The following is a 21818-nucleotide window of genomic DNA, read 5'->3' as shown; positions in this document are numbered from 1 at the left end:
CAGGATAGACATTGTCTTCTTCCCTGTGTAAATGGGAAGGAAATTAGCACTCTGTCTTTCTAACACTCTTTCCCTTGCAAAGTAATATGTCTACAAAAAATTGCAGCATTAGTTAATATCAGTTTCTTCTATTTTTCATTTCTTTAACAACATAATACTTTGTGGTAAGAATCTATTCATAATGTTTTTAAAGCAGTCTGATGGTAGTTCTCCTTTACGTGTAAAAAAAATTAAATATTTTGTCTCTTGTCTCTGAAATTCGGGTCAAGCTGAAATCTAGGCAGGTACTTAAACCCTGGTTTTAAAAGTAATTAGGTTAAATTACATTTCCGTTATGTAATGGCAAGGTTTTCCCATAGCTATAGGAAGAGGAATGTATTGAAAAGGAGGAACAGCTTTAAATAAAAGGCCTGATGCTTGCTTTACCTCTGTGGCTCATAAATAGGAGAGACATCTCAGGAACTAGAACCTCAACTTTGATATTGTTCTTATAAAAAGATGGAAAACGTGTTTCTAGAATCCAGCATTTGTGAAAATTACCAACTGACTTTAATAAATGGTCTGATATCTATTAATTGGACATCTGTTTTTACTTGAGAGTGGTGCTTAACTGTTCTTATGTAATAAAAGTCTTCCTAGTGCGTGTTTTTGCTGTAGGGCTTTTTGAAAACTGGGAAAAAAAATACCGATTTGTGTGAAGAAAGTTATAAGCAGAAACCCTGGCATTATGCAGATTTTCTGCTGTGTGGCTTGCATAGGCAAATTAAGAAATCAGGGGTACGAGCTGACTGTTCATAGTTTGGATGGAACACTTGGGAAAAAAACAGCATAAGAGACCTGTTAAATGTGAGCCTAGTAGCTTTATACTTTGCATTGTCTCAGTTTTGCAGTTAGGCAGGAAGCATAAAGGTCGATGCCTTCGGCCCCCTGGCAGGATTCATTTAGCTTTTTGTGTAAAAATTACAAGCACGTCTTATTTCCTGTAGTAGATTGATCCCTCCTTCCCCCAAGCCTGTAATTTTAATCATGATTTAAGTTCAGTAAGTAGAAAAACTTAATTTCTTGTTAAGTTTGTTTTGGAGTTCTTTGTGGTTGATTTATTGAGCAGACTTTCTCAGCTACAGATAAGGATTGTGATAAAAGGATGGATTTGAAACTAAAAAAATTATCTAGGGTTAATTTTTTTCGCCATTGTGCACTGTGTGCAAAATGTATCTGGTATAAGTTTGGGATTTGTGGGTTTAGTGTTTATACTGAAAGTGATGAATGATTTTTTCTTACCTGAGATTTGCAACATGTGTCTAAGAACATGCAGAGGGAATAAAACACCCCATTAAGGGGAAAAAAGGCTTTTATTTTTGGCATGCTGTCTCATGCTCATCACAGGAGTGCTCAGTATCTAAGGAAATACATGCCCACAAGATTTTATGTTTTGAACTGCTGTGTTACATCAATATTTTTTTTATCGTTAGTGATCGGAACATGGCTGTAGAGCTGTAAACAAGAACAAAGTATTCACACTCTTCATTTGTTCTTTTTGTTTCTCTTGGTGAACTAGTTGTCAAATTCAACTTTGACTTAAAATTTGAAGTAACTGAAGTTTATATTTCAACAAGTGACAAGCAATGCTGTGAACCTGGGCTTGAGTGGAAGTCTGCTAGGGAGTGCATCATCCAGAACTTAAATGTCTCATTGTTAAAATAGTGGCATAATAAATATTTTAAGTTTGTCTTTACATGGTCTTTTTTCGATTTTCTGCAATCGTGAAAAAAATTATCAAGGAATGGTTTATCAGGCTGAAGATATGGTAATGCCAAAACTGTTGCAGATAATCAAACTTCACATTGTACAGTTCATACTTTATTTTAGAAACATTAGGTGCTAGTATTAACCAGGTGTATATGAAGTATGCTGAGAGAGGGAATTGTCAGTCTGAGCAGCTGGGGCTGACTGGAAGTACAGAATTTATGGCCACTAAGAGGGTTTGTGTTAGGTACAAGGAGTTTAATAATTCGTCACATATTCCCCAGGGTGTGCTTATCTAAGGACGTGCCCGCTTTATCCAGAATTTTGTAGAGACAAGTGGTTTGTTGCCCAGTGCTCTTCACTTGCTACATTTATATGATCTATTTGGATACTTCTGCTACCCTGGTTTGTGTCCATACTTGTAGTGACCTCTTTGCATTCAGCTGTAATTCAGATATGTGTAGATAAACAAGTTTATCTTGCTGATAATTTTTCTGTTGTGTTTTTTTCTCCATAGCCTCATAGATTGTTTTTTGGTAGACTCTGCAGCTGTGAGCCTTACTATGTCCCCTACAGGAGATTTTCTGGCTTCAGCACATGTGGATGATCTTGGAATTTATTTGTGGTGAGTATGAGTATGTAATCTGTTTCTACACAGAATTTAGGATGGGAAGGAGTTCTTATAATCACTTGTACTGCAAATAGAGAATTGCCCTGTGAAGTATCATCTCCAATGTTTTGTGTTTTCTGGTTCTTATTAAGACAGGTGTTCTGTATTGCTCTAATTCGTAAATAATGAAATTTAAAAATTTGATGCAGTTAAAATATTTATTCTGATAGTTAAATGGTCTCTTTTTTCTAAATGTTTCATACTCTTAATAATTCCTGTTATGCCATTCCCAAAGTTTTTTATAGACTCCATTTCCCCCCCTGCTTTGAAATGTCCTTGTTCAAATAGTGTTTCTTTCTGAAGTGCTTTTCTTGTCCTGCTATACAGTGTTGTCTGAGACTTCTGAGCAGTGTATGAAAATTGTGATTATTTATCTTTATTAGTGATAAATGAGCACAGAGATAAAATGTGGTTTAGTTCAGTTTCCTCCTGATAAAGCTTTAAAGCAAATGACTGTTCAGGTCCAGTACTGAAGTAGCACACTCTGAAAGTGGCTTAGGTCTTTTTCCCATTCAGCTGGCAGATTATTTCAGGTTATATATGTTGGCTGTAGTTTTGCCTGAGGCGTGTTCAGCTGTTAAGTCTTCCTGTGGTTAAGTAAACGTGCTTCCTTGTGAATAACAACAGATGTTTTTACCTAGCCTTAGTTTATATTGACAAAAGAAGAAATTTGCCAGAATCATTTGTGTGCGTATTTCAATCCTGTGAAAGCAGGATGAATCATTTATTTTTGCATAATGTCTTGTGCATAATGTTCAGCCTGGAGAAGGCTCTAGGGAGATCTCAGAGCTGCTTCCAGTGCCTAAAGGGGCTCCAGGAGAGCTGGGAGAGACTTTGGATAAGGGGCTGGAGTGACAGGAAAAAAGGGGGAGTGGCCTCAAACTGAAAGAAGATAGGTTTAGATTGCACATTGGAAAGAAATGCTTGATTGTGAGGGTGGTGGAGCACTGGCACAGGTAAATAAATTTTTGGCCAGCAGGACTAGGGCAATTATTGCCCCTGTACTGGGCACTGGTAAGGTCACACTTAAAATAACGTGTTCAGTTCTGGGCCCCTCACTTCAAGAAGAACATGGAGGTCCTGCAGCCTATTATTATTATGTCCTTGGCAATAATACTTGAACATAACATTTACATTGCAGATGTTCAGGTGAGTCTATTGCTACACTTTATTTCTTGCTTATCTGGTAGATGAGGAGAACTAATCTTGAACAGAGCCTGGTGAATTGCCACACTGAAGCAGTATTAGACTGTGGTATAAATTGTGTCTGAAGTACTTGTTCCCCTTCATCTGGAGATGACTTTTAAAATGCCTGTCTTATTTTTTCAGGTCAAACCGTTCTTTGTATTCACTTGTGTCATTACGGCACCTTCCTGCAGATTATGAACCTTCTTTGGTGACACTCCCCAGCACCTGCCCCATGCAAGGTAATCCTCAGATGAAAATGTATTTTATTTTCCCCTTGCAGTTTGTTTCCCTGCTTGTATGCCATAGATTCATTGCCATTGTCTTGTTGGCAAGAGAATTGGGTTCAGCTGACCTGCCGTGTGCCTGTGCCCAGTGAAAGAAAGGCCTAAGTGGAATTTTTTTGCTAAATTAATAGAAGTGATTGTGCTTCAGAAGTCCTCTAGATGGAGGTCTTGTCTGCCCAAGTTTGGAGTGCCTGCACTCCATCTGCAGGAAAATCACACTGGAAAAACTATTGGCCACTAGAACATACTTTGTGATGATGGCTGCTGTGGCAAGCACATACTTGTTTTACATACTTAAATTAGGGAGACGGGATTCATCCCAACACTGTGAATGTTTTTATCCTGATTCTGGCAGAAAGTTTTAATCCACTTTCTGTCTTCAGTAAATGTAATGTTCCTGTTTAGATGCTAAGGGCTCTTAATGGGTTACATTCCTTTGTTGTTTCAGGCTTGTCTTAATAAATTCATTGTTTTAGCCAAGTAATATTTTGCAAAAAGAAGGGAAAGTAGACATATTTGGCCAAGACCACATAGGAAATCAACAGAAAATTGAGTGACTGACATTATAGCTTTTCTTGTGGGATGTTGTGCTTTAATGTTGAGATTTTCTTTATTTTTATGTGCCACTTCAGTCAACCTATGAAGAGGTTGTGATGAGGTAGTGAATATGGTGCAAGGATTTAAATGCAAGGATTTCACAGCTTTGTAACCTAGAACTAAAATGACTGTGTATATATTTAGACAGTTAGAACAATGGCTTACTGTCAAAACTTTGTTTTCTTTAAGAATTCTATAAATTGGTTTTATATAACTTCAGCCAAAGTAGACAGATCTTACTACTTTTTAAAATTTTGGTTATTCAGTTCTGCATCTCAGCGCTAATCTTTTAAAATTATTTAATATTTCATAAGGCTAATACACATTGTTTCTGTAGCTTTCAGCTCTATGTTATGTTAGCACCTATGTCTATAACTGTTATGCATTTGTTATTCAAAAATTGCAAAATAAATAAAAGTGTTTGGCTTGATTTTTTAAAAAATGAATGTGGCGTATGAATGCTTATAAAAGATATCTGTTTCTGCAAGATGTGGATGTGTCAGGAGATGAAGAGCCATGTGATGAGATGATAGAATATGTTTCACCTGAGCAATTGGGAGAGCAGCTGGTGACCCTTTCCTTGTTACCGGAATCAAGGTGGAAAAATCTCCTCAACCTTGATATTATCAAGGTACTGTGCAAAAAAAATAGCATACATCCAGATACATTTGCCCTATTTCTATGAAATGCATTACCTATTCATGAAACTTGATCCTGCTTTTCAGGCATTTTCCAAGATTTTGCAGTAGAAGTCTATATGGTGCTTTTCACAGTTCCTGGGATTTGGGAGAGGGGCTGTTTTTCTGCTAAACAGTAGCTTCATAATTAGTGGTAAAAGATTTTACCTGTATATTTACTTTTCAGTTAGTCTTTAGATCTAGTTTTCAAAGTATTTTAAAAATAAAACTGTTGACAAACAAAATATTCCCATGTGCTCTTACTACGATGATAATGATTTTAATTCAAATATCTAATTAACAGAAAAAAAATAAACCAAGAGAGCCACCAAAAGTTCCAAAGTCAGCACCTTTCTTCATCCCAACAGTTCCTGGTCTTATACCCCGATACGTTCCACCAGAGGAGGAAAATGATACACAGGTAAAAACAAGAATCAATGTAATTGTGTTTATGTAGTGTGTTTTAAAAGAAATCTTAAATGCTTGTTAGGATTGAGTTAAATCACTAGACTTCAAAGTACCAGTTTTAACTCACTACACTATTGCTTTATTTCTCAAAGTCTTATTCTGTCAGTAGGAAAATAATCTAATTGAGTTGTAAAAATATGTCTGCATATTCATGTACACACTGTTATGCTTTTGTGGTCCAGTCGAAGGTAGTAAACCTCGGAGTGCTGGCACAAAAATCTGATTTCTACATTCATCTTGAAGAAGCCCTGAGCACCAACAAATGTAAGTTAACAAAATATTTCACAAAAAATGTTGATGCTGCTTTTATTTTGAGATATATATGTGATTTCTAATGTCAGAATTGTAACAGATGTGAGGGAAAAAATATGCATAGTACAGTAGAAAAGGCAAAGAAAATGACTTAGATAGCCAGACTAGATCACAGATCCATTGGTACTGCAGCTTGTCTGCAGCATGGAACCCAATTGTGGCTAAAACCCTTATAGGGAAAGAAGGTTGTGTTCCTAAGGTCATTAACCTTTTTTGAAAACTGTGATGATCTCACCCAGAAAAGGTGCTATGTATTATTTGTAGGGGAAGGAAGGAAGGTATTGATTTGGTAAGGAATAGTCTGGTGATTCACTGAAACATAGAAGCATAATGTGCCTGTAAGTTCTCCTTTCAAGGGCTACTTCACCAGACATTCAGCAAACTTACAGTGTTAATTCATTGCCCTATAATTTAAAGCTTAAGAAGAAATAAATGATACAAAAATAAGGTGTTGAATTTCAAAATGAACTGAATGTTCAAAGAAATCCAATCACTTAAATGACCTGTGGAATGTACCAGCTGTTTTTCATGTTTGTCTTGTGATGCTGCAGAATCCTTGAAACTCAAATTTTTGGAAATGATTGCTAATATAGCTAACTTGGAAATGTTAGCTTGTCCACAAAGCAGTTCTGTTGGGAATTCTCCTACCCCTGCTTAAACATGTTGAGATGACCAGCTTACTCAAGTGCACTTAAAACATTTTGTGTGCAGAACTTTATTATCTGTCACAAATGATGTGTGTTCTTATGCTGTATTTTTAGTATTTCGATTGGCAGCATTCTATTAAACTGCTTCAGAGCCACTCAGAGAAGAAGTGCGTGTTTCAAAACCTTGCCAAGCATCTGGAGGCAGCAAGTACACTCTGATGCACTGTGGTAGTGGACATGTGGGTCTGCCTCGGGCCACCTCTGCTGTAAGGCAGGTGTGCTCCAGGGTCTGTGCCACAGCCACAATCCAGGGAGCCCAGTGATCCTGGCTGGGGATCATGGCTCTTTGCTTGCTAGATTACAACCATCTCTTCTAAAGGTGAAGGACCATGCAAATAAAGAGAATCATGCTGGAAACCATTCTGATTTACTGTGGGGATGGAAACAGGGTTTCACACCTTGGGTCAGGAGTGTGGAACACAGACTGAGCTGCAACCTTTTCCATGTTGTATGTGTGTCAACTTCACAACATGTTCCAAGCTTCATTTGTTTAATGTCATAAAAAAAGATATTTGATGCATCTGTTTAGTACTGTTGAAATCAGTTATATTTAAAACTAGCTAATGATTTTTGTAGGGATCTAATATTGATTTATGCCACCTAAAGAATATTAGCCAGTGTCTAATACCATTAGCTACCATGAAGTCAGTCTTCTTAACAACTTCTTAGCAAAAGAAATATTAATCAGAATACATTTTAAAAATGTTATGACTATCAGTTGCATTTGCAGCCAAACATATTTTTAGTTTCATTTTTAAAGCAAATGGATGCAATCCTCATAGATCATCAGGTAGGATGGTAGAAATCCTGAGAAGGAACACTTATTAAGAGGAAGAAAGTTTGTAATTTGCATGTATTTCTGCTATGGAAAAGATTTTCCCCCAGGTCCCAGACAAGCATAAGGCATTCGCTTAACAAAAGTAATAGTTATGTTAGATGCACCAGAAGATCTCTAGTTTTGCTTAATGTCAACTAGAGTAAAAATGCCTAGTAAAAGTAGTGCTCTCTGTCTTTCAGAGTATATTCACAGTTAACAGCTCGAAAGCTCAAGTATGGACATTCTTTCTGACATGTGAAATGAAAAGTTAGTTATGTGGTTAATTAGAAAATTTGTTTAACTTAGAAGATAGAAAAGGGAAAAAAAGTGAAACAAATACAAAGATGTTGCTTGTATTTTTCAAGGTGAACTTTAAATGCGTCTGAACTTCTAGTATGTGGTGGGACAGTAAATTAAAGACAGGAAGACATTTTGTTGAAAACAAAATAACAAGGAAACAGTAAAAACTTGAAATTCCTAGTCGTTGCTTAAGAATTTTGGAATAAGCCTATCTTATGAAAGATCTGTAAGATTCTCTTCTGCAGATGTTACTGATAATGTGTCCCTCAATATCCTCACACAGATAAAGCTCCACTTGACTTACTGAAAAGCTTGGGGCCATCTAATATTGAGATTGAACTACGGGGTTTGGCCCCTGAAGGTGGTGGCTCAACGGAGGTGATGCTGAGCTTTCTGAGAATGATTGGGATGATGCTGAACAAGAAGTACAACTTTGAACTTGCTCAGGCGTACCTGGCACTATTTTTAAAGGTAGCAATTTTCTTATAAAATTTTATGTTAGTTCTACTTAGAATTATGGTTGTGCAGTAAAAAGGTATAAATTGTCTGCTTGAATTACCTTAAGTGATTTTGGTTGAGAATGGTTATAAAATGTCTAACTGAATGTATTGGATGATTTGGCAACTCATTTGGTGACAGTCAAGAAAAACTTGCAAAACAAAAGATGTTGTGAAGAGGTCCCTGCCACATAGGTTTTGTTCTAGTTCTTGGAATTGTTCTTATTTTGTTCTTAAAATTGTTTTCATTTTTTTGGTACATGCTTAACTTCTTAGTTGTTGTTAATTATAAAACTAAGGTATGCTACATCTTAAATAAGCAAAGAATTTAATGCACAGTGGTTGGGAAATAAATTAGATGTTTTGTTGGCTTTATCACTAGACATTGCAAGCCTGACCTACTTTCCATGTCAGTGGGCTGCCTTTCTCGTGTTACCTATTGAGTCTCACAGAGCTAATGAAATGATTCCAGGGCAGGTATAAGTTAGAAAGTTATAGTACTGAAGTGCAGTAACAGTCACTCTTAGAGACGAAATGGTTCTGCAGAAGATTGAAACCCTTCTGATATACAAGTGCTTAAGATACTCTGATTTTTGAAACCTTGTGAAAGCAATTAATAACAGTTTACTTGGAGAACATTGTTATAAACATTCAGACACATGTAATATCAGGCAATACCCAGCTTCTCTGGGTAACCTGTTCCAGTGCCTCACCACATTCACGGTAAAAAAACTTGTCTAGTATCCAAACTGAACCTACTATCTTTCAGACTAAAGCTGAGTATCCAGACTCCTAAATTATAGCCTGGAAAAATAACTATTCTATCCGTTAAGTGGTAATAATTGCTACAAGATCAGAAGGTTTCTCTTCCTTCTGCTTTAACAAGGTTGCTGTTTGTCACATAAGGAGACACCATGCATCTCTATAGAGTGTGCTGGCATCATTCTTCTTGATGTATGCAACATGGATAATTAAAATAATAATCCTGATTGACCTTTGCACATCTGTCTAGCCTTTCTAGCCTAAAGAGGAATTTGTGATGCAGGTCAGAAAGTGGAGAAAATTACCCTCTACGGACGTGTGTAATGGGGATAGATTCAGCAGCCTTGCCAGAAGATGATCTAGTAACAATATAGCATATTTAAGATATTTTGTTGCCTTATCTCATCTAGTACATGGAAAATGGATTTTAAAGACTAGCAAAAGGGAGGCAGTATTAAATAGAGGAAATTAATCAAAGGAAAAGTGTCCTTTACTTACTTGGGACATTTCCTGAAAGCAAAGTATTGGAACTGAATGGGAAAAACAGTCTCTTAATTTTTTTGTTATCTGTATTTGTTTCACTAACTGCTTGTTTTCATTTTCAGTTACATCTTAAGATTCTCTCATCGGAGCCAAAACTCTTGGAAGAATTATCCAAATTGTCAATGCAACTTGAGGAAACTTGGATTCACTTGCAGAGTCTCTTCAATCAGAGTCTGTGTGTTTTAACATACATGAAAAGTGCTTTGCTGTAAAATACTTCAGGGTTTTGTCTGTATAAGATTTCCCTCAGAGTAACAGTACAATTACCAAAAATACTGGATTCCAAAAATCATACTGGGTCTTGGAATCGTAGAATCATTAAAGTTGGAAAAGACTTCCAAGACCATCAAGTCCAACCTTCTACTGAATACCACCATGCCCACTAAGCCATATCACTAAGTGCCAGACTTCTAATTTTTTTAATATTTCCAGGGATGGTGATTACACCTTCTTGTTCCAGTGCTTCTTCTGGTGCTGTATTTTATACATCTACATATGGCAGAGTATTTTAGAACATGCATAACTGCCTAGTTTTCTTCACTTCACTTGGAGAAAAAATTACTATGTGCAGCTAAAGTATTTGTTGTGTTGGGCTCTTCTGTCAACGGACAGACATTTGGATTCAAGGCCCTGAGCAACCATGGCAGGGGGTTGAAACTAGATGATCTTTAAATTTCCTTCCAACCCAAAGCCATTCAATCATTCTCTGATTCTATGGCTGCATAAAACGTAGTTTATAATGAAAAAATGACTTGCGGGGAAAATAAAGAAGTGGGAATGTAACTCCTGTGCCGGAGACCAAAACCTATATTATTCTTAATAAAGTCATTGTTGATGCAAAAATAAAACAAGAAGTCTGAATTGTTAACACTTTATTAAGATTAGTCTAAAGCAAATTAAACTAAAAATTGTGTTCCTCTGCAATTAGAGCTCTTTTCTTAAGATGTTTGTAAAAATCAGTTGTCTTCTCACTTTTGCAGACATCTATTTCTGAAGGTAAAGATTTCCAGCTATACTAAAAATGGTTGAACTTCAAAAAAAAACCCAAGAAACCCAAGCACCATACTAAACAAACAAAACCAGATCTTTGGGAGGCCAAATTTCATATGAAAATTGTATATTTTCTTAAGGAGAAAAGATTACTGGAAAAAAAGCTTTGTTTGGGGGAATTTTTAATTAAATCAGATGGGGTTTTTTACAAACTGGTATTTAGGTTTCAAAAAATAAGGTTTGGGCATTGTTTGGGAAATGAGTGACATTAACTTGAACTGTGCTATTTCAGAGTCTTCCTCCCAGCAGAAGAATCTCCTGAACAAGGCCTTTGCTGTATTTCACGTGCTTGAGCTACATACACAGACCAACAGAGTAACTAATACAAATATGTGCAATTTCAACAAATAAACTTGAAGGGTGGTTCATTACATTTGGCAGAAGACTGAAGCAATAGTGAGGGTTAGTTGTACTGTATATCTTATTTCTTTTTAATGCCGTGACGTTGTAGAACTCCTTTTAGTTGTGTGTACTGGAACAAATTATCTGCAAACATAGACAACAATAGAATGGTTTGGGTTGAAAGGGACCTTAAAGATCACCTAGTTCCAACCCTCTGGCCCCTTCCAGCCTGCCCCTGGACACTTCCAGGGATGGGCATCCACAGCTTCTCTGGGTAACCTGTCCTGCTGTCTCACCATCCTCACAGGGAAGAATTTCTTGTTAATGTCCAATTTGAACCTACTGTCCATGAGTCTAAAGCCATCATGTATACCTGAGGTTTCTTATGAAGTTTGCTACTGAGATTTAAGAAAATCCTTTGTACCACAGAATTACTAGTTTCTGGTGATACGGTTCTCAAGGACCCATTGCTCCCAATTTATTATTTATTGGATTGATCTGAACCAGTCCAAAATCCCTTAAATGTCGATGTAGTATATAATGAACCTCTCAGCTTGCAGGCCTTACTGTAACTCCTTTAGAAGATCTTACTGAATCATTTTTTGAAGAAAGACAAAATGTTCTAGGGTTAATAAGGGCAGACCTGCCTCAGTGGAAGAAGGACAAGTGGATAAAGAACTTTCATCTTGGATAAGAGTAAGGGTCTGTCAAGACCAGTACTCTGTCTCCAGCAGGAAGAAGGAAGAGACGTAGTATAGCAGCCTGGTTGTGTATAAAGTGATCCTTTCTCAAGCACATCATAGCACCTTTCAGCAGATGACAATTAGATATTCTGTGACCCAGCTGTGGCCTGACAGTTGTGTTTAATGTTCTGTGACAGACCTTTTGTTCTCTCTGAGTTCATCTAATCTCTTTTAGAACCCATTTATCCTTCGCAACATCCTGTAGTAATGGGGCCTACAATTTAATTAGCAGGAATAATGTATTTCTGTTTACATACTCCAGACCTGCTATCTTCTAATGTTGTATGCCCCTCCTTGAATGTGGAAGTTCAATTGTGCTCTGGTCTTCATGTTTCACAGACTGCCACAGAGCAGTGGTGAAAGGGTTTCTACTCACGAAGGACATACTTCATTTTGCTGAGGGCATGTGTCTGTTTTTTCACTGATACCCAAGAACTCTTTCTGGGCACAGATGTTTAAATCTGTATGTACAAGATTTATCTACAAAACCTGTAGGGATTGTAGAGTAGGGGATTTTTTTTTTCAGCTTCTGTTTTCATGGTCTGCTTGATGTCATCATAAGAAAAAAGACATGCTCTGCCAAGCAGGCTATTCTTAGAACAGAAACATCAGGTTAATTTTTGTGACTGATGTATGTATAACACAGTTGACATAATATTTGCAGTCTGTATGACCTCATTAAATGTCTTTAATGCAGTTTCATGTATCATACACAGATATGTTTTAAGTCCACCTGGAACACTTCAATAACCTTCAGAATGTAGTGTTTAAATGTGAGTGATATCTCACCTCCTTTATTTTGTCTTTTTCTCAATATTTCTATTCATCACTGCTATTTCAGGGGTGTTTTACTATTATTAAAGCTGCAGAGTCTTCCACCAATAGTTCTGATTGCTTCTTGTTCTTGGTCTTTTTATTTTGTCATTTTTACTCCATATCAAAACAATGAACAACTTTTTGCCATTAATAAAAAACTTCTTCAGAAATAAAAAATAATTTCCTCCTGCTAGTGGATGAAAGTAGATATTTCACCTGCTCTTTCCTGCATTATTCCTTCACTTGAGATGTCAAGGACAGTATTTTGTGGTATGAGTCAAAAATTGTTGATTACAAGTAACACACGTGACAGCTGAATTTGATAATTTGGGCTTTGTGTTGCCCATAAGAACTCACTTTAGCCTGGTGCTTTTGTAATGGCATATGCAATAGGACGTGGAAAAATATCTAGATGGATTAAGGGATATAGTTGTTAACTCTACGTTTTCTTCCAAGCAGGGCAGCTGCTGAGGATTTTACCATTCTTACACAATGTCAAGCCCATCTTAAGCTAGCTCTGAGTAGCAGCTTGCTGTTAAAATTCTCCATGTTATTGTGTGCTGCAGCACTCCTTTCAGCTTCCTCTCTAGCCTATGCCTGCCTCTGTTCCTCTGCTTCCTTTTCACCATGATTTTCTCAGCTCTTTTGGCTCCTGAGTGCAGCTGCTGCTCTTAGCTACTCCTGCACACAAGAGTACTGTCAAGTTAGGTCTCAGTACTTCCACTATTTTCTTTTGACTCTTATTTTTTCCAAACAGATTTGGTACTTGTGGTTGTTTTGACTCTAAGCCAGCTAGTTGGACTGTGCTACCTGAATTTGCTACTGAGTGGATTCAGACTCTGCACAGTGAATTTTGCTCTTCTCTGACCCATAAGAAATCTTCAATCTTAGCAGTCTTTGCTTTCGTTTTTCAGTCAAGTGAAAATAGAGGTATTATGAGGAGATGCATGCAAACATGCAGAGAGGGTAAGGGGATGCAAATGTTTGCATTGGCTACCCTGTTCAGTAGCTAGCATAGACCTCTGACTTGAAGCACTCCAACTTCTTGTTGGAGTTATTGAAATTATTTCAAATTTAACTCTTCTTCAAAAAAAAATGTTAGAAAGTTCTCATATCTGTGCAAATTGTCATACTGCAAGTGTTGTAGTCCCAGAGTAAGGAAACTGGAAGATAGTTGCATTCTCTGAATTAGAAAAGGTAGGGTATTTGTTGGCATATTTGAACTCTGTTCAATGATCTGTGTTGAAGGAATTTAGCATTGTTTAAATATCAGTAATATATAAATAGTTTGTCTTGTTTGTTGGCATCAGCTGATGTTTCTTGAACATTTTATGTTAATCTTAGCACATAACCATTTGTATCTTAAGAATTACTTGTTTTATGAAAAATGATCCTTTAATAAAAATAATTTACCTTTTTAGAGATGAGGCATCCCATCAGTGTCTTATTTGATGCCAGTGCAAGGACTGGCATCCTTTATGATGTGTTTGCAGTATGTGTTAGAGGAGACCAAAATGCTGTCATTAAATGTGCTTAATACCCGTGCTTTTCTTTTTGTGAAGCAGTGGTGAATTGAGGAAAGAAAAATGAAAGATAACTAGGATTTTTCTACCCTGGCTGTTATGTGTTCTATTCTGTGATTCTGTGTTCCCCAGAAGGATTAAATGAGCTCTCTGATGCTTGTGGCACACCACAGAGCTTTGCTGTTTAGTAGCAGTCTCTGAAAATGATGTATGCACTGCTGGTTTGTGACACAGTTCATGTGGCTAAATGGAATTACATACTACTTCCCTGACTATCCAGTGTGTTAAAAAATGTGCTGGCTCTATGAGTGTTAGATTATGACAGGGTTAAGGCTGCTCACCCTGAAGGATCAGACCAGCTTGGTGATTTGCAGTTAGGTGAAATCACCCATAGAGTAAGTCAGAATAAGGTAGAATAAAATACTTGTAGAATCCTCACTCAGTTGCTATTTTTGTAGAGGCAATGGAAATAAAAAGAAATTTACCTACTTAACTTAGGTCCAGAGGATTCCTTCACCCTGTGTTAGTCTGTAGCCAAGCTGATAGTCACCTTACAGTTACACAGCTGAAGATCTATCACTTACTGTCTCTCAAATTGCCCAGTGTTGGTCTCAGAATGAGACATGAATTTAGCAACTCATCCCATCCATTAGCACTCCAAACACTTCTTGAGGGTTGTTCAAATTCACATGCCTCAGAAGTATTTTGTAAGTATAGCTCACTGAAAAAAACGTAGTCATGACATTATTTTGTTACAACCAGTGGTGTTCCTGCTGCTCTGGAAGTGTCCCATCTGTTTGGCATGGCTGGAACTGAAAAGTCACCAGCCTGTTGTAATGCAACATGTCCCTTCCTGTCCCGTGGAGCAAAGGTTAAAGCCCAGGTAAATGTGTTTTCGGAGTGTATCAGATTACATATTTTGTTGAACATCAGGTTTGATCACACAGTGTTGTGCAGCTGGTTGTTGTTCTTCACATTTGTGATTAACCTTTGTGTTTGCCCATTGCTTTGGGTTGATGAAAGGCTGAGGGATGACTGCCCAGTTCTCTTTGAAGAATTAAATTTCAACAGAATCAAGACAAATGTAAGCTATTTCAGCAGTGCTTACATCAGTGCTTAATTGAGATGGTTTATTCATGGTGCTAGAGTAAACAGCACCATCTGTACAGAAATCCCTGCAGCTCCCTTTGTGTTGGTGGGTGAGGATGACAACCCACTGGTGCATATGGAAAGGGCAGAAATACTTGATACTTTTTTTTTTTTGCTTCAGTCTCCACAGGCAAAGCCTGCCTCCGTTTTCAGTGTGTACCAGCATCCTCTCTGAGGGAAAGGAGTTGCCAGCAGTGGGGGAGAAATGGGTTAGAAACTTTAGCGTGCAGAGCTCTGAAGTCACCTTGTAACCATGGGGCTGCACAGGACTTGTGCATGAATGATGTCCAGTGTGACAGTACTGCCTATCACAGCACTGGCATCAAGGAGCTCCCTGACAACTGGGTTGAGGCTGTTGTGCCCGTTTTTAGCAGACGTTAAGTGGAGGATACGGGGAACTGTTGGTTCATCTAATTTCCCTCAGTCTCCAAAACAGTCATGGAGCACACACTGCACGTGCTTTTGGAATCCATCTCTAGTGCACAAAGGGAAAGATTATGATGAACAACCAGCAGAGAGTCACGAGGGCAAATCATGCTTGCCCAAGGTGGTTGCGTTCTAGGATGAAATGGCTGGTTGGGTGCACAAAGGAAGAGCTGTGAATTCAATGATCAAATTCAGTGCAATTACAGCAGTCTGTGATTACATTATCATAGTCTATTATGAAACAGTGTAAATTGCTACTCTGAAAGTCAACAGGCATGCTTTCAGTTAATATTTTGCAAATTATGGTGCTTGTTCATGGCAGTCTATGTGCCATTTACCTTTTATACTTAGCAAGCTGACTTAAGCATCATATTGGTTCTGCAGCACAGAGGTGTGAATTACTTTTGCAGTTATCCATTATAATCAGCATTACAGAAATTAATTTAGTCACGTTCTAATTATGCCTAATGCATGATTATTTTGTTTAACATCCCATAGCAAAGGAGCTCAATAAATTAGATGCAGAATGTTGAATAATGCTAATGGCATTCAAGAGGTTTGCACTGAGGCATAGAAGAATTAGACTGCCAAACGAGTTGAAAGTATTTCAAGTGAATGGCTGGTAAAAAATTATTCTAAAATTGGTGTGTGCCACAACACACTTGGCTGTTTTATAAGTTTTTACCTTTTATCTACTGAGGTTTCAATTTTGTGTATCACCACTGTGTCATGTCTCCTGCTGCAGCTATAGATCTTTCTTCTTTTTACAATAGCTTCTTCAGTCTGACTATTTTATAACCGTTTGGTAACATAATTTGTGCCTGAGCAAGGACTTTTCCTGGGGTACAGGGTACTTACTCTGGGAATGGTGAGAGGTCCAAGAAACACTCTTAAAAGAAACTGCAAAACCACATAGCCAGCTGAGAAAGAGACACAAAGTGTAGTTTTCTTAGCGTGAAGGTGGTGCCTAGAAATGTATTTCTGGAACAAGACTGCTGCTTAGGCTTGGAGACAGCAAATTGTACAAGAAACAGACTGTGATGTATCAGGAGCTGGGTGCTTACTCTGATTAAATGTCATTTCTCAGTCGGGAAAATGCATGAACTGATGTAAGGAATCTGTGCAATTAGAAGTAGGAAAGGTTGTCTGTCCTCAGGAAGAGAATGGGCCCCAGTACAGTGGTACTTGACCCAGGAGAGAATGTCCCCTCTAGAGGTGCTGTCCCTGTTGCGGCGTCTCTCTCAATAATTAAAGAGAAATTCATAATGAGAATATCACAGGAGTTACAACAACAAAAAGAAAACTGCTTGTAAGAGGAAAACGCAGAGCCTCATTTTACACAAGAGGACTTGTAGACAATGGAGTAATACCGGTGTTCCTGCAGGGAAGCAAGGGTCTGATTGCTGAAAGCCCATAATGAGTAAAGACAAACATTCACATTTCTCCTCTTCCCTGCTTAGCTGTGGAAGCATTGTGGCTGTGCTGTAGAAACACTCTTTGCCCTTACAGTGAATTGACTGCAAGATCTTACCTTTATGCTTAGGTTTTTCCTAGGGCCCTTCTGCTTAGACAGAATCGCAGAGTCCAAAAGTGGCCCCAGCTGGCTAATGTTAAACATTGAGGATATCACATGCATGGCAGCATGCAATTTGCAATCCTGGCCTTCTTTAGGGGACCAAAAAGAATTATTTCCTCATAAACAGAAGGCCCAAATCTGGAATACTGCGTTTCTGAGGAATGACTTGGTTTTCTATATAAATTGGGATTCAAGCTTGTATACTGTGATTGCCAGTGTCAAGATCTTAAAGGGCGATGGAAAGAAATTATGTAGTGGATAAATATAAAGATATTGCCAAAATACTAACTTGATAAAACTATGTGAAAAACGTACTGATTTTTTCTCAACTGAATTAGTGACATGTACTGAATGTTTCTAGGTGTTGTGAAGACCTGAACAGATTTGTCTTTCCAAACAGAAGGTTAAGGTACAATTTTTTTTTTCATGCAAATATCTGTTTCTGTGAGCTCAGGCAATTTTTAAAATTAATTTATAACTATTTAATTAATCTATTTTGAAGTACTGAAATTGTCAAAAGGAAAAGAAAAAACATCAGTGAAATATTAGGAGCAAAAAATGATGTAAATTTTAATCCTAAGGGATAATGATACTGAAAACATTATGCACTAATGAAGGCTTACCATGTTAGATTCTCTGCTTCATGCATATGAGAATACTTTTTAACTGAGCCCAGTACCTGGTGTTTAAAGAATAAGTCTTGATTGTATCATACATATGTAAACAGACTATTTTGACATAACTGAGGAGGTGCTTTTCTTCATTGAATGCCATTTCCTTTCATTCTCTAAGGAGAGGCTTTGAAAATATGGCAAATTTTTTTCAAGCAGAAACATAGCACAGCTTACATACTAGTTCCTCAGCTTATTTATCATCTTGATATGTTGAAGAAGGAAATCCTGGAGCCACAGATCATTACAGATGTTACCATTAATCTTGATATAACCCGCCCTTATCACCCCAACTCCACTTAAGTCTCCAGACTAAGAAAGGTGGATGGAGCTCTGGGATTAGCCCTGTGGGTTGTTACTCAACTTCAGCATGGACCATGAGCTCCTTGATAGGCCTGGACAGCCTAAACAGAGACTGTACTGACTAAGGCATCACATGAAGATGTTCCAATAATAAGATGAATCTAAACCCATTTTATCTGATCTATCAAGAGCTGCGGGCTAGTGCCCAGTAGTGGAGTGTCAGTGTTAAGCTGAAAGCTGGTGCTAGAGAAGGAACCAAACCCAAACCATGATGATAGAATATTCTTACTGTCTCAATGTGTTCCATCAGTAAAAGAATGTTTACAACAGCCTCTCTGAAGTTCAGCTTTGTACAGTAGTCCAGATTTGTTTGTTATTCTTATTTAAATACTTTTAAAAATACTTGTTACAGTTCTAAAAGAGATGCTGTGGTCTAGGTAACTATTGAGCTGTTTTAGCTGTCTGCTTTTAATAACTGTCAGTCCTAAGTGAACTGTCAATTACAATGACAGATTCCTGTTGGTTAGAGATACCTACAATGAATCTCTAGTCAGTGACGAGAAACAGGCTTCTATGCTACAAGACAGCCTGCTGTAATAACAGGAAGAATATTTTTTATAATAGGCCATAAATTAATTTTCTACTGTCTTTCCACAATAAAATAGTATGTTGTTTTGAAAAGAGATTGGGGTAAAAGCTTTAAATGAGACTTTTGTAAAACTTACAAAGACAAGATTGCTAAGTAAGTTTTTGAATTTTACTTAATCATGATTGAGAACTACATTCAAAAAAGCTAAGGAACTGTTTTTATGTGCATTGGAGAACGTTAAACAAAGTAATTCACTGTCTTTAAATAGAAAAGGACAACTGGTAGTTTCAAATGATGTTCCAGCCTCTGTTGTTCTGTTGTAATTAATCTACATGGCCACAGACTTCACCTCCCACAAATACTAACCTCACTAGATATTGGAAACACATATTTGGAAAAGCAACAGACAAATGAAAACTATTTAAAATTATTTTAAACCAAATAAAATAGAAAGTTTCATGATTAAGAGAATTGTATAATTTTCCTCCTTTTCCAATCAGTCAAAAGATTTCTCACAAGATTTCTTCTTAACTTATGACTATTATCCCCCCCAAAACCAGAAAAGCAGTTTACTAGCATTAATTGATTCAGTTTCCAACAATGTTTGTCAATCCTCTTTCAGTTTATTTGAAATTATTCTTGCAGTATTCTCCCCACTGCTTCCATATATCTACTGAAATGTAAAGAGCTGAATAAAATATTGTGGACACATCTGGTGAATTCAGCATTTTCTTATCTGTGTTCCATAGTTCTAAACAAGATTCTCTCTTTCCATTGTTTAGTTATGCTTTTCTCCTTTGCCTATAAGGGAGGATGTCTTACTAAAACGACAGGATTGTTACTCAGATTGTACTAAGATAAAGGAAAAATCTTATTTGTTTCATTAATCTTTTTAATTTCTACTGTAGGATTCAAACTGTAACAACTATCCTTTGTTACAGACTGCTTCTATTCCTATTAGAGACTGACTTGAAAGGCAGGCACTTCTTTTTCCATTGTTATTTTGTGAGCAACCACTTTCTGAGGAGCTAATTCTCAGTCTAAGCGGCACCCACTCATTTTATGATGTTGGTAATAATTTCCACTTCCTCAATGGGAGGTTCAAAGATTAAACGTGCTTGACTTGGATAAATTTAACTTGACAGCAAGCCATGAATAGGTAAGTGTTATCAGAACAGTGTGACTTGTAGGAAAATGGATCATCTATCATAGTGCCATGTAGAAATATCTGTATATTGTCATTTAGGAGTGTTAGCCAGAGATTCAGTTCCCAGCTGTGGTTTCCAGGCCTAAAAAGCTTGGTGCTAGCTTGCTATCTTTTGCTTTTCTGATCACTCAATCTTAATACATCTGTTGTTGCTGAATGTCGTCTAACAAGTCTGTAGAATGACCAGATATAGTACAGAGGAATTCTGACTCTTGGCTCCTTTTCCTACCACTCAGTATTAGTCCTGTCTTGAGAAAACTGGAACTGTAGGAAGAAGAGTAATGAAAATCAAGATTTCTCCATTAATGGTAAAGCTGGACAAGAGAAAAAACTATCTTTTAGTTTCCATGGTGTGACCAACTGTATTTTTGTGAAGATTGCTGCTCAAGCATTTTACCCAGGAATTGCTAATGACTCAGTCTTCTCCATCTCCAGCAAGAGCCTTCAGTGCTCACTGGTGTTAGCTCCAAACAGCACTTCTAGATTTATAGGGAAAATAGAGTGATGTATTACCATTACACAGAGTAAATTATCCACACAATCAAATGCTTAAGCATTACTCTAACTCAACCCAAAACAATTTCTTCCTAGCAAAATAAAAGAATACTAAATGGTCAAGTCTGGCTCCTAATGAGACTGCTTCACGTAATAATGTTCATATTCATAAATGAAGAGACAGCAACCACAGGGTTTTACCCTATCCAGAAATACAATGAGAAATTACTCTGTGAATTCAAAATACTTCACTAATGTGAGTCATTGTGTTGTCATGTGAGTACTGATAAATCTAGTTATAATCTTGTTGAAAACTGTATTCTATCTGCTCCTTTCTCCCTACAAAGGTGAGTACCTGGATAGCCAAAGTAACAGTAAAGAATGTGTTGTTGACCCTTGGCCATCTCATTCTTTCTACACTAGAACACTTCCAGAGACGGTGACTCCACAGACTCCCTGGGCAACTTATTTCAGTGCCTGAGCACTCTGCCAGTGACAATTTTTTTTTTGTTATCGAGTCTGAACCTCCCCATACACAACTTAAGGCCATTTGCTCCCATCCTTTCCTCCAAGAAAATCTCCTGCTGTGTGCATACTGCTGAAGAGTGGTGGGTTTGACTCACAGTAAGGCATTTGCACCAATGATGAGTTGATTACTAAATTGGTTATGTATATATCTTGTAGCCCAAAAGCTTGGAACTCCATATGGTGACTCGCTATGGCCTAAGAGTTGCAAAGGATTCTGACATGGGGTCTGGATGCAATCCCGTACATGTATGATTGAAGTTAGATGCAGGTGAACCCAGAAACTCAGGTGAAATGTTAGGCCTCTCTGATACTGCGTCACACTACTGGATCCACAGGTAATAAATGTCCTGAAAACCAAGTACACCAAAATTTCAGGCAGATGACAACGGCCTACCTTCTTGCTTTTTTGTTGCTCTGTCCTGTACATCTACAACCCTTCAGTCTGTGAACCTCAGAGGTATGACTTGTGGCCCCTTAAAGCAAATGATCAGGGCCCCACTGCACGGGAAGGGAAGTCACTCTCTACAACCCTGTAGAAATACCTGAAAGGAGGTTGTGGGAATTAGTCTCTTCTGCCAGACTCTTCAGAGGTCCCCACACAACAGGAAATTTTCTTGGAGGAAGCTTTTCTGTGTTGTGATGACTTGAAAAGTTGTTTAGAAAAATAACCTATAGGAAAAATCCCTTCAGTAAGATCATATTTTTATCTGACCTGGTGTTTTAACTTCTGCTTTATGCTGGGGTAAAAAATGTGAAACTTCTATGTAACAACAAGTGCAACTCTGTTAGAGCTGATGGAAGTGGCCAGAAAAGACAAGGGAAAGTGAAACAC

The 21818-nt window shown here is 37.5% G+C and overlaps 1 protein-coding gene across 2 annotated transcripts in view; it reads left to right on the top strand.

Annotated features, from left to right (window-relative positions):
- WDR36 (WD repeat domain 36) overlaps nt 1–12594 on the top strand; it is a 31848-nt gene extending 19254 nt beyond the window's left edge. For both annotated transcript variants that reach the window (XM_042028031.1, XM_042028032.1), the window contains exons 17-23: nt 2264–2371; nt 3746–3843; nt 4974–5116; nt 5467–5583; nt 5813–5894; nt 8050–8237; nt 9631–12594. In XM_042028031.1, coding sequence (XP_041883965.1) covers nt 2264–2371; nt 3746–3843; nt 4974–5116; nt 5467–5583; nt 5813–5894; nt 8050–8237; nt 9631–9780 — 886 coding nt within the window. In that variant the 3' untranslated portion in view covers nt 9781–12594. The remainder of the gene's footprint in view (nt 1–2263; nt 2372–3745; nt 3844–4973; nt 5117–5466; nt 5584–5812; nt 5895–8049; nt 8238–9630) is intronic.
- Nucleotides 12595–21818: the final 9224 nt, after the last annotated feature.

This window comes from Corvus kubaryi, unplaced genomic scaffold, assembly GCF_017639235.1.
Source record: "Corvus kubaryi isolate FWS band 111438036 unplaced genomic scaffold, C.kubaryi_AGA036_p1.0 37302, whole genome shotgun sequence".
Lineage (NCBI taxonomy): Eukaryota > Metazoa > Chordata > Aves > Passeriformes > Corvidae > Corvus > Corvus kubaryi.
Note: the sequence above shows the minus strand (reverse complement) of the source record. Positions and strands in the feature narration are given on the sequence as shown.